General features: G+C 39.5%; 3 protein-coding genes across 4 annotated transcripts; 1 reads left to right on the forward strand and 2 right to left on the reverse strand.

Annotated features, from left to right (window-relative positions):
• Nucleotides 1-977: 977 nt before the first annotated feature.
• On the forward strand, nucleotides 978-4,063 carry LOC121759227 (guanosine nucleotide diphosphate dissociation inhibitor 2-like). The gene is made up of 13 exons (XM_042154743.1): nucleotides 978-1,154; nucleotides 1,423-1,485; nucleotides 1,556-1,639; nucleotides 1,709-1,816; nucleotides 1,925-2,097; nucleotides 2,229-2,340; nucleotides 2,461-2,541; nucleotides 2,653-2,715; nucleotides 2,958-3,059; nucleotides 3,201-3,325; nucleotides 3,406-3,616; nucleotides 3,703-3,777; nucleotides 3,865-4,063. The coding sequence occupies exons 1-13, from the start codon at nucleotides 1,068-1,070 to the stop codon at nucleotides 3,913-3,915; spliced, it is 1,335 nt and encodes a 444-aa protein (XP_042010677.1). The 5' UTR covers nucleotides 978-1,067; the 3' UTR covers nucleotides 3,916-4,063.
• A 1,314-nt stretch (nucleotides 4,064-5,377) lies between these two features.
• On the reverse strand, nucleotides 5,378-8,121 carry LOC121756847 (derlin-2.2-like). Of its 2 annotated transcripts, none has more exons than XM_042152252.1 (6): nucleotides 7,962-8,121; nucleotides 7,657-7,756; nucleotides 6,859-7,073; nucleotides 6,687-6,770; nucleotides 6,235-6,288; nucleotides 5,378-5,819 (listed from the first exon to the last, which is right to left on the reverse strand). In XM_042152252.1, exons 1-6 carry the CDS (start codon nucleotides 8,058-8,060, stop codon nucleotides 5,637-5,639), a joined length of 735 nt encoding a protein of 244 aa, XP_042008186.1. In that variant the 5' UTR covers nucleotides 8,061-8,121; the 3' UTR covers nucleotides 5,378-5,636. The 2 variants fall into 2 exon arrangements, with proteins under 2 accessions (XP_042008186.1, XP_042008187.1); XM_042152253.1 differs by having other exon boundaries at nucleotides 7,853-8,119.
• Nucleotides 8,122-10,622: 2,501 nt separating this feature from the next.
• LOC121756850 (B3 domain-containing protein REM10-like) lies at nucleotides 10,623-11,409 on the reverse strand. Its single transcript, XM_042152259.1, has 2 exons — nucleotides 11,190-11,409; nucleotides 10,623-11,102 (listed from the first exon to the last, which is right to left on the reverse strand). The coding sequence occupies exons 1-2, from the start codon at nucleotides 11,389-11,391 to the stop codon at nucleotides 10,672-10,674; spliced, it is 633 nt and encodes a 210-aa protein (XP_042008193.1). The 5' UTR covers nucleotides 11,392-11,409; the 3' UTR covers nucleotides 10,623-10,671.
• Between the last annotated feature and the right edge of the window lie 189 nt (nucleotides 11,410-11,598).

Here is an 11,598-nt window from a genome sequence, read left to right on the forward strand (position 1 = left end):
ATTTATATATTTGAAAACATTTAAATTAATTAACAAAACAATAGTAAAACCTATGGGGCGCGCCTTATGTCGCTCCACTGCAAGTGAAAGGGCAGGAGGATAAAATGCTGACGTGGCGGTGCATAGGGCGGGCTTTAGGGCGCCCCACTGTGGATGCCCTAAGAAGTGATTATAATTTAGTTTATGAAAATAGGAAATAGGAGACTGCATAAAGTCATGTTTGAAAGTAATAGGCCTAAGAGCATCCACTATAGGCGAGGCGCGCCTATAGCCCCGAAGGGGGCGACGCCGGGGCGGCCTATAGTGGGAGGGACGTCCGCCCCGAGGCAGATGAAAAAAAGGGGGCGGACGGTGCATCGGCGACTTCCGGGCGAGGACGGGGCGGTCCGGGACGGACGCCGCGATAGGCGGGGCTATCTATAGTGGGGCGGTGATAGGCGGCGGACGTCCGAAATTTTATTTATATTTTTTTTAACTTCAATTTACTTTACCTATAAATATACCCCATTCCTCTCATTATTTTCACACCATTCCACCTCTTCATCACTCATATTTTCTCTCACTAGAATTTGTGGACTGAAATGGACGATTTATGGAACGACGCGTGGAATTTTCTGATTCAAGAGGTGCAGTACGAGGCCGAGGAGGAGGAAGCGGCGCGCACGGCGGAAGTGGCGGCACAGTGTGAACATTATTATGATGTTCGATAGATTAATATTTCGTTGTATAATTTTCCCCCCACTTTAATACGACGAAAATGTAGTGTTTAATTTTAATTTCTTCACTTATAGCCATTTTTTAATAATTACGTATAGTCCGATAAATTTAATTACTTATAATTGAATTAAAATTAAAATGAAAAGTGGTTATAAAATTTTGGAGCTATTGCAAGTGTCCGCCTATAGTGGCGGAAATAAAAAATTGGGGTTATGGACAAAAAAGGGGCGGGCTATTGGGGAAGGTCGGCTACTGTGGATGCTCTTAAGGTTTGAAGAACAAAGGCAGCAGTTCATTCTTATCACAAGATTAATCTGTGATTGTTAAATCTAGAGGTGAATTGAATTAAGATGGATGAAGAGTATGATGTGATAGTCCTGGGAACTGGTCTCAAGGAATGCATCCTCAGCGGTCTTCTCTCCGTTGATGGCCTCAAGGTTTCCTTTCTCTTTATCCATTTTCAGATGCCCAGCCATAAATCTAGTAGCGATTTTCGTCGATGCATTTTTAGGCTCTATTTGCTATAAATTGAATCGATTGTTTTAACCAGCTGATTTTTGATAGTATGTTTTGTCAAATTAGTCTGTGCGAACTCATTTGCTATCTTAGCTTTGTTGTATCAATACAATTTTGAATCACAACTTCCCTCATCTCTGGATGAAACAACTAGTTTTGACTTCATTCACTTCATCTCCTTAAATATAGGTTCTGCATATGGATCGTAATGACTATTATGGTGGTGAATCCACTTCTCTTAATCTTATCCAGGTATTTTCTTTCGTTTCTTATTCTCCCATGAGATATTTGAAATTTTGGATTGATTTCCTTTTTCACTCAGTTGTGGATGAGATTCAGAGGAGGCGATAATCCTCCGCCACACTTGGGCGCTAGTCGAGATTATAACGTCGACATGATCCCAAAGGTTCGATGCTCAACTTACTTCGTAAACTTCAGAATTGGTTGCTAGTAACGGGTAGTCACTTCAATGCAGTATATTATGGCAAATGGTGCTCTCGTGCGAGTCCTCATCCACACCGATGTCACTAAATATTTGTCATTCAAAGCTGTTGATGGCAGCTATGTGTACAACAAAGGAAAGGTATATCTTTGTTGTGGTGTTATGCCTGTGTTTTATGTTCCATTTTCCTATATTTTTCTTTATTTGTTCACCTCACTTTTGATTTTTTTGGTAATATTGATGCAACAGATTCACAAGGTGCCGGCAACTGACATGGAGGCGCTAAAATCACCTCTAATGGGATTTTTTGAGAAGCGGCGTGCCAGGACATTGTTCACTTATGTGCATAATTATAATGAAAGTGATCCTAATACACATCAAGGAATGGATTTGACACGAGTTACTACAAGGCAACTCTTTGAGTATGCCTCTCCCGAAAACATTGCATTAGCTGTTTAGCTTTTGTTTGCATTGGACAATAGCTATATGTGTGATGAGGTTACTTCTTTTGCATTCAACCTTTTCCGATTCTAATATCTTGAACTTCCAACAGAAAGTATGGTATCGATGAGAACACTGTGGATTTTATTGGCCATGCAGTAGCTCTCCACAGAGATGACGATTATTTGGACGAACCAGCACTGGATACTGTGAAGAGGATGCAGGTTATTATTTTTCACCTTCCCAAAATTAGTTCTACTTTGAGATTGTTATTTTTTTTACATCATTATGTTGCAGTTTGAGATATATGGTGCTCATTTGACGTGCTTCCTATTCTATGGCAGCTTTATGCAGAGTCGTTTGCACGTTTTGGTGGTGGATCATCTTATATTTACCCATTTTATGGCCTTGCGGAGCTTCCCCAGGTCTTCCACTGACATTGCATTTCCACTCGTTTGATTTATATCTTAGCTTCTGATTCTTAAGGTCCTCTCCCCCCTTGTTGCTCATGGCTCTACTTCAATTTGTGTCCTCAGGCATTTGCTCGTCTCAGCGCTGTTTATGGCGGGACCTACATGTTGGATAAACCTGATTGCAAGGTATTAATATAATTCCATTATGATGAATTTCTGGTTGAGGAAAAGATAATTGGGATGGGATAAAAGTTCTCTCTCAAGTATTGGTGGTTTTCCAAATAGATTAGTCTTGGAAGTCATAATAACAAGATGAATTTCTTTCATCGTACTTAGAATTAGGACCTGCACATAAAGAGGAGCAGTGTTGGTTGTCGGAATAGATATCATGATGTGAATCTTGACACGTTCAATAAATGTATTGTCAGGTAGAGTTTGATGAGGAAGGCAAGGTGCATGGTGTTACATCACAAGGGGAAACAGCTAAGTGCAAGAAAGTTGTGTGTGATCCTTCCTACCTTCCCAACAAGGTACGTTATCTTTTTCGTGTTCAAGATTGGACTTCTTCAAAATAAACTCTTCTCCAACATTTAAAAGCTCGCTCTGTTATGGAATACCGATCTTTGTATTGTAAGTACATCTCTATGTTTATGAAGAACAATGTCCTGCAGGTTAAGAAGGTTGGTAAAGTTGCAAGAGCCATTGCTATCATGAGCCACCCAATTCCTGATACAAATGATTCTCACTCGGTGCAAATTATTCTACCTCAGAAGCAGTTGTGTCGCAAATCAGACATGTCAGTAAGAGAATCTCAAATGAGTGATGATAAATGTTAAACTTATATTGCATCTGAGAGTATCTTGTGAAACTCTGCAGGTATGTATTCTGTTGCTCTTATTCCCACAACGTCGCTCCACAAGGGAAATATATTGCATTTGTCTCAACCGAAGCAGAAACTGATCACCCAGAGACTGAACTGAAGCCAGGTACCGATTTACTTGGGCATGTAGATGAGATTTTCTTCGAGACCTACGACAGATTCGAGCCAGTAAACGAGCCTTCTCTGGACAATTGCTTCATATCAACTGTAAGTTGTTGTGGATGTTCTTCTTACTAGACTGTTGTGACCATTTTTACACTCACAAGCTCGCTGACTCAAACTCCGAATGTCAGAGTTATGATGCTACAACTCACTTCGAGTCCACTGTCTCTGATGTTCTGAATATGTATACGTTGATCACTGGAAAGGTGACAACCAAATCCATTGACAGAAATTCGGCTTGCTTAGTTAGTGATATTTCTCACTGAACCACCACTTTTCTTTCTTTTTTTCAGGTTCTCGATCTTGATGTGGATCTGAATGCAGCCAGTGCAGCTGAAGATTGATAAAACTTCATAAGCTATATTGTAAAATATTAACTTGATAAAACTTCATAAGCTATCTTGTAAAATATTCACTGCAGAATGTAACAACAGATGGGTATGTAAGATAATCGCTTTAAGTAGTGGTTTGGCTATGCTAAACTGAATGAAATATTGTTCATACATATCAAAAGCATTAGTTTCTGTAAAAGAAATAATTATAGAAAATATAAATCTCATTCAAAAATTAATTATGACCATCTACCAATCAAGATGTATACATATTTTTATTCGATCCTATTTGATGATAACATTTGAAAATGACCAAAAAATTATTTAAGGTTACATCATGAGTTGGGAAAAGCCAAAATCCCAGTTTTAGTACATAGAAGCAGCCTGAACATGGCCAAGAATGCTGAATTACATCGAAAAGCAAACAGTCATGAAACCATTTCAAATGCTTTTGAAAACAGAAAACAGATAAGTAATAGCTGTTCTCTTCACCTGCGCACACACAGTGAAACACCATGTAATGGATTACAAAAACTGAATGCACTTTCATTAAAATTGCGAAAACCATGTATGAAACTTGTTACCTGCTCGATTACTTTTCTGGATGGGTCTGCTTCAGGGTAAAGGTTAGCCCATACTCTCGACCAGATTTCAAATGCCTCATCCTTCCATACCATGAAGCTTGCAGGATCCACAACGGTAGGCTGAATTATCTCCTTTGCATGTGACTGCGTTCACGTCATTATTGCTGACATTAGATTTCAAGCTTCCTTCGTATGGGGAACTGTTTGCATTGACCAACGAGAGCAGTTAACAGAAAAATTCTACGTATGCCTTCTGGTGTCCTCCCCACCCTGTAATACCAGAAATTTGATCTTGCCTTAGTTGATATGGATATTACTTCTAAACGTACATTGAGATGCTTCATTTTTTTTATTGAGTTTCTTATCTTTCTCTAATCATATCTGAAATTATGATTTAGATGCATCACTAGATGTATTGGACCATCCAGTTTTGAATGTAATCTACTACACGGTATGGATATCCTCTCTTGATGATTGAGCTATACTTGTGATATACGTTACCGTTCTGCAAAAACAGCTGGTTGAGATTCTTCCTTCAGCTCTGGTTCTGTACATCTTGCCTCCAAGAAGAGTACCATCAGCATAGTTGATGCATGAAAAACTCATATACATCAATTTCTTGGCATTCTTCGCAAGACCGAATTGAAGCCTGGAACTAACCAGATTTATTATCACTCTGCTCATGAGATTTTATTTAGAAGCTTGCCATTTTAATTGAGACTTAGCCTTTCTATTCGCATAGTTTTGTAGTTGCTTTTATCATTTTAAGTTTTAATAGTTGTGATCATTTACAACTCCCAGTGTTTTAATGCATGTCCCAATAAGAAATATGTGTAGGTTTTAGTTTATAAAATAATAAAATGTTCTTTGTTACAAGAGGAAGAGAGCTATTTGAGCATGAATCATGGGCCCAGGAAGAAAATTATTCCATGACCACAAAATGGAGATATACAGATAAATAACAAAAAAAATACTCCTAAAACTTGATATTTTTTTATAGCAGAACATCCTTAAAACCTCAACATCTTGCAACTCTAGGGGCTAATTTGCTAACTGTGAGACAAACAATGTCTAACACTATATTGACAAGGGATCTGAAACCGAGTTGATACATTCGCTCGATGTAGGACACACCATTGCCTTAGAATCTCACCGAGGTGGAGCGTCGTCCATAGCTGGAGCAGCAAATCTCACACCTGCAGGCCTGGCCGCCACTATAGGCTCGTCAGCAAATAATGATTGTATTATTGCTGGCGTTCTCAGGGGTCGTCGGCCTGTCATTTTGGGATATACGTCTTCAAGAAAGTAGTAAGCATGGCCTGCTACCACTCCCTGAGCCAAAGAAATGTCTCTGTAAATGACACATGTATGCCTTGCAATCCATAGATACGAGAAGAACACGAAAGGCTGTATAATTTTCAATGTGAATACACACATACAAACTTGCATGTACACCAGCACATTTCAGCATGCATTAGTAAGGAAATATCTGAAAACCTAGTTGAGACATATATTGTGGTCGTTATATATATAGTCCAATTAAATACTGATAACGCAAACAAAATGCGGCTTTTAGCCCAAGATAAAATATACAGAACCGAGTTGAATATATCTCTGTCACACAGATCAATGTAAATTCTCGGCTGATGGTATGTAGTCGAGATTAATATTGCCATGAACCAGAAACATTAACCTAAATGCCAGACCATTATCAAGATGAAACTTAATTTACAATATTAAGACATACCAGAAGATCCACCCAAGCACTAGAACCAAGAAGGACAGAAAATACAATAAGCACCTGTTGTGGCCAACATCAGAAGTCACAAAAACATCAGTATACAAGACATGTGAATAAATAATCAATAGCAAAAAGATGTTAAAGCGTGCAATGGCCAGATTACAAGTCCTAGTGCATATAATGTGCTCATCAAAAGTGTTATACATATTGCTTGTATAGCAGACGTGACAAAATTGCAGCCAAAGTCTTATTCCACAAAAATTTTGTTAGTGATCAACTGATCGTAAAAAAAAGTAGAAATGAAATACCTACATATTGACAATATCGCAGCCATTTACAAAGCAAGAAAGCAGAAGAATTTTTTCCATATTTCATGAAGTGGACCAGAAGATACTAAAATATCTTCACGGTACAGGGTAACACCACAAACAGTGGCCAGTGAATGGAAAGACACTTACCCATGGCAGATATGCCGCTGTGAAATTAAAAAGGCCCAGAAAGCTCATATGAATGAATGGGTTCTGCTTGCTCCACACGTATACCTATAATAACAGGAATAATAAAAGATCACAGGAAAGCTATGACAAAATTGTTAAATTATTACTCCTAATAGCATAACATGCAACTAACCATCATAAAAGTTAGGGAATTGCTAAGGAAGATAAACTTAGCAAATGACGCAGAGAAATAAGGGATCATTCCTCCAAGAAGTACTATCCCAGTTAAAACAGCTGCGCCAAACAACAACATGTAGAAGAAATCTGCAGACTTCCTCCGAAATGTATTCTCTTCGAGAAGCTTGCAGTATCGAGCTAGAAAGAACATGTGAAACAAGAAGTCCAAATCTGTCGAGAAAGAGGTTAAATTGTGTTACTTAGTATAAATGATCTACAAAGAAGAAAACCATCACCTCCAGCTTGAAAATTTTCCCTCTAAAGTTACCAATGTAATTATCATATCTAAAACCTGAATTTTCAATCATATCAGCCGTACATAGAGAACTCGTGACTCGTGATAAGTTAAATTAAAATGATGATGGTGTACCAATCAACTCCGTTATATCATCAAATCAATAACACATGGTGCATGCGCATACTTCCATGCGTGAGTGCAATGCAATCAAGCTACATAGAAGTAAAGGTTGCACCAAAAAATTGGCTAGCCAGAAAATATACAGATTACAGGGTACCATCAAGGCCTTATTATATATCTATATATGGACTCACACAAGTCTACTTTAAAAGTATGGTAAAAGCAATTATACTCCTGAATTCGGTATGTTGTGGAAATTTCACAATGAAGTGCAAGAGTAGCCTCAGTTTCTTAACTAAGACACTGAATCATAATATCATATCCATTCATCAAGAGAGCAACACCTAACCCACTCACCAATCAGTAAAAACTTTTAGAGCACAGATAGGGCATTACCCAAGTTGCGGAAATACAGAAAATTGGTGACGATACGCCAGATTTGGTATTGCTTCAACACAAGCTTGGGGTTCAGATAAAGATTATATGGAGTTATTATCTGCAAATCGCAAGATAAAAGAAACTCCACTCAGCCAAATGCCCCAAATAAGAAGTTCTATTATAAAAAAATAACCCCAAAACTTAAGACAATTACCATGTAGCAACAAATATAGTTCAGCAAACCAATAACTTTAATATAGAAACTCAACTATTTAATCGATCACACTATAATTTAATCTATAGGAGAAGGAATAAAGCATTACATCGAGAGAGCAGCCGATGGTGGTGAGAATGACAGCTGTGAGGTACGAACGCGTAATGATCGGCATTTGCTTGTACCACTCCTCAACTGCTTGCGCCATTGTGTATATCTTTTCAAATTTATCGCAATTAGGGCGCGCTTGATTGGCCAGATATGGTGAGATAAGCCCTCCTATATAGGGCTTGTATAGTATTTGATTGCCCTGACAGTGTTGCACAACGACCCGGGATACAACCACCAACTCGGGCCTCATTAAGATACCACCACAGTTTTCAGGGGTATGCGTATAGGGGTATCAGCTTCGATACGCCTTATGCCGTCGTTCCCGATTGTGTGATTGTCTAAAAGACCCCGCATATTGACGATTGTATAATGTTATTTTGTGGGAATATCGTCTAGCCAAATAGAGGTGTTGTTCAAATAATTTTAGCGGCGGCGATTTGTGGTGACGCTCGGATTCAGACGCCGATTCAAGGTGGTTTGTGATGTATTTCGTATCAATTGTTCATGAATTGCATAATTGACTCTCAATCGAAACATTGCAGGCATCTTATTTGGTATTAGCAAAATCGCAGCATCCTTGTTGATAGCGTAATCGGCTGTCAATGGATAACGGAGAGGATTTCCGTGAGGTATGTGAATTTAGCTGGCACAATGTTTACGCTTTTAGATCTGAATGTCTATATTTCCAGCTTTTTATGTGATGAGCATTGAACTTTATATAAATTGGCTATATTTGGTCCCTGCACTATCTAGTTGATGCTTGTAGTTGCTACTTTGGTTGAAGTAAGTGCATGGTATTTTGTCTCAATTTTATAATTTGCAAACCTTCGTTTGGTTTCCAATTTTCTCTGTTGATTGCAGAGAATTCTCTCAAAATTATCGCTGTGTGAGTTACCTAGGAATCTAAATATTCGAATTGAAGTTTGCATTTTCTGTAATGGACTGCTTGATCAGGTTTCATATACACATAATGCATGACGACCGTGTTGTTTCTGCTTGAAGAGGTTATACGGAACTATCAAATTAACTTGCTGCTCATCTCTTTTATGATCTCATTGATATGCCCTCAAACCCGCAAGCGTAAGCGTTGGGACCGTCTAAATCAGTCAGTGGTTCTTGATTCTATTCCGGCTCATGTACGTCAGCTGGATAGACTAGTGCGTGTAACAGATAGGGCATGTGTGGATAATTTACGGATGGATAGGAACACCTTTGGACGTCTATGTCGCATTCTCCGGGACCGGGTTGGCTTAATTGATCAAAGACTAGTCAGTGTGGAAGAACAAGTAGCCATGTTCCTTTGTGTGCTAGCACATCACAAGAAATCTCGCATAGTTGGGCACAATTTCATGCGGTCGTCTCAGACTGTGTCAAAATATATACATATTGTACTCCGTGGAATTCTCACACTACATAGTATTTTTTTGGTGAGGCCCACACCCATAGATGAAGCTTGCTCTGACCGTAGGTGGAAATGGTTCAAGGTACAGATATATTGAACTGCTTCCTTAAATCTTAGATATAATGCCTGATTGTTTTTGTGATCTATTTGCAGGGTTGTCTAGGTGCTTTAGACGGTACTTATATCAATGTGCGTGTGCCCATTGCTGATGTTCCCCGGTATCGTAATCGAAAAGGCCACATCACTACCAACACATTGGTCGTATGTGACCCCCAGCTCAGATTCATTTATCTACTTCCCAGATGGGAGGGCTCTGCGGGTGACTCGAGGATTTTAAGAGATACTGTCAGCAGACCATTAGGCCTCAAAGTTCCTAAAGTTGAGTTTTATATAGTTGGTTCAGTTCATATCAACTCCAATTCGTGTCAAATTTTCTGATAAAATATGGTATACAATTTCAGGATGCTACTACCTCTGTGACAATGGATACCCCAACGCTGAAGGTTTCTTGACTCCTTACAAAGCAGTCCGTTACCATCTTAAGGAATGGGGCGTAGGACGGCAAGCTCCTCAGAATCCGGCAGAGCTGTTTAACCTTAGACATTCTAAGGCGAGGAACGTCATCGAAAGATCATTCGCCGTGCTGAAAATGAGATGGGGTATCCTCCGATCAGCAAGTTTTTATCCGATAGACGTTCAAACCGGTCTAATAATCGCATGTTTTCTTCTTCACAATTACATACGAAGTCAGATGGTGGTTGATCCTGTCGAGGATGAGTTGGTAAACGAGGATGATTGTGATGATGATAGTGATAATGAACCTCCTTTCGGTTGTGATAATATCAGCAGTGTGGAACCATCAGCAATATGGAATACAAAAAGGGATGATCTTGCAAGTGCAATGTGGGCCGAAAGAAATCATGGATAGTTATCGGTTGGTTCTGCCTCTTGATTCTTGAGTTCTGCTCTCTTATTATCGGTTTGTAGTTTGGATACATTCTTCTATGCATTGCTCGTTATGTTGTATGAATTCAAAACAATTTTATATTGTGTTGCATTAGGAAATTTTTTCACATAAGGGAGACATCACTATTTATTAGCAATTGTTGCCTTATTATTATTAGTGATATTTGAAGTAAAAGCATCACACACCTAAGCGAATTCATAGCGACTTAACATCTAATATAATAACAACATAGTCATGAAAATTTAGTGAAATATAATCACCTACAACAAGCCGTAACACACATTGCACACAACAGAGTTCTACTACATAGGTAATACAGTTCCAAAGCATTCCAAATACCTAAGCCCGATCAAACCACACATAAAACTGGACGTCATTCCGATCAATGAGCTTGAAGTGGCAGCGCATACCAACAACGAGGTTGTTAGCAGCTTTGAAGCGTCTCCAATCTCGTTTCACCCAAATCTTGGTGTCACTGTGGTCGAGAACGATGAACCAAGAGTCTCCGTTCACGTTGAAGTAAACCGGGTCTTGCAGTGATATCATCTGAATGTGGCGGCGCCAAAAGGCCATCGGAATCTCTAGAGAACGAGACATGTTTGAGCTGTCCAAAGTTACAGTGAAAGTCGAGCAACCATCGTCAGGTAAAACCCCGGGGTCCGGCGCATACTCGTCCTCATCCGAGGAGTCGCCCCCATCCGTGTCCGATGGCACATAGTCGTCTGACGTCGAAGGGACATCACTGTGGTCGGAGGCTCCGTATACACCTTCTACTCATATGTCAATGCATCGTAACAAATTAAATACAGAGCCATCCATATAGTTTAAAAGCTTAAACGAGGTCTTCGGGAACTCACCTTGTAAATCACTCAGTCGAGGACATCCCGTCCTCGGGTTATAGCACTTCACATGGAATATGCCCGCGTCGACCATAGTGAATGTAAGCACGTCATCGTGAATAATGTTGTTAGAGAGACGAAATTCGGTCCAGCCAGTGTGGAAATGGCACCCACTCGCAATGTTCAGCAGTCTTACCGGCCAACTCCTTCCATGAGGCATGATTAGACGGCAGTCGAAAGTGAGCTGTGCTCCATGTAGAGCCACAAATTCTGGTGGTATGCGCTACAAATATACGTCTCAACTACTGAATTAAAACCAGCGACGATATAAAACAAAAAAATAAAGTAAAAATTTGACGAACTAACCAACTCATTCAAGCAGTGCTCTATCGAGATTTTCTTCATGAACGAAGGGAGGCGAGAGTAA

Source organism: Salvia splendens, chromosome 12, assembly GCF_004379255.2.
Source record: "Salvia splendens isolate huo1 chromosome 12, SspV2, whole genome shotgun sequence".
In the NCBI taxonomy this organism is placed as follows: domain Eukaryota; kingdom Viridiplantae; phylum Streptophyta; class Magnoliopsida; order Lamiales; family Lamiaceae; genus Salvia; species Salvia splendens.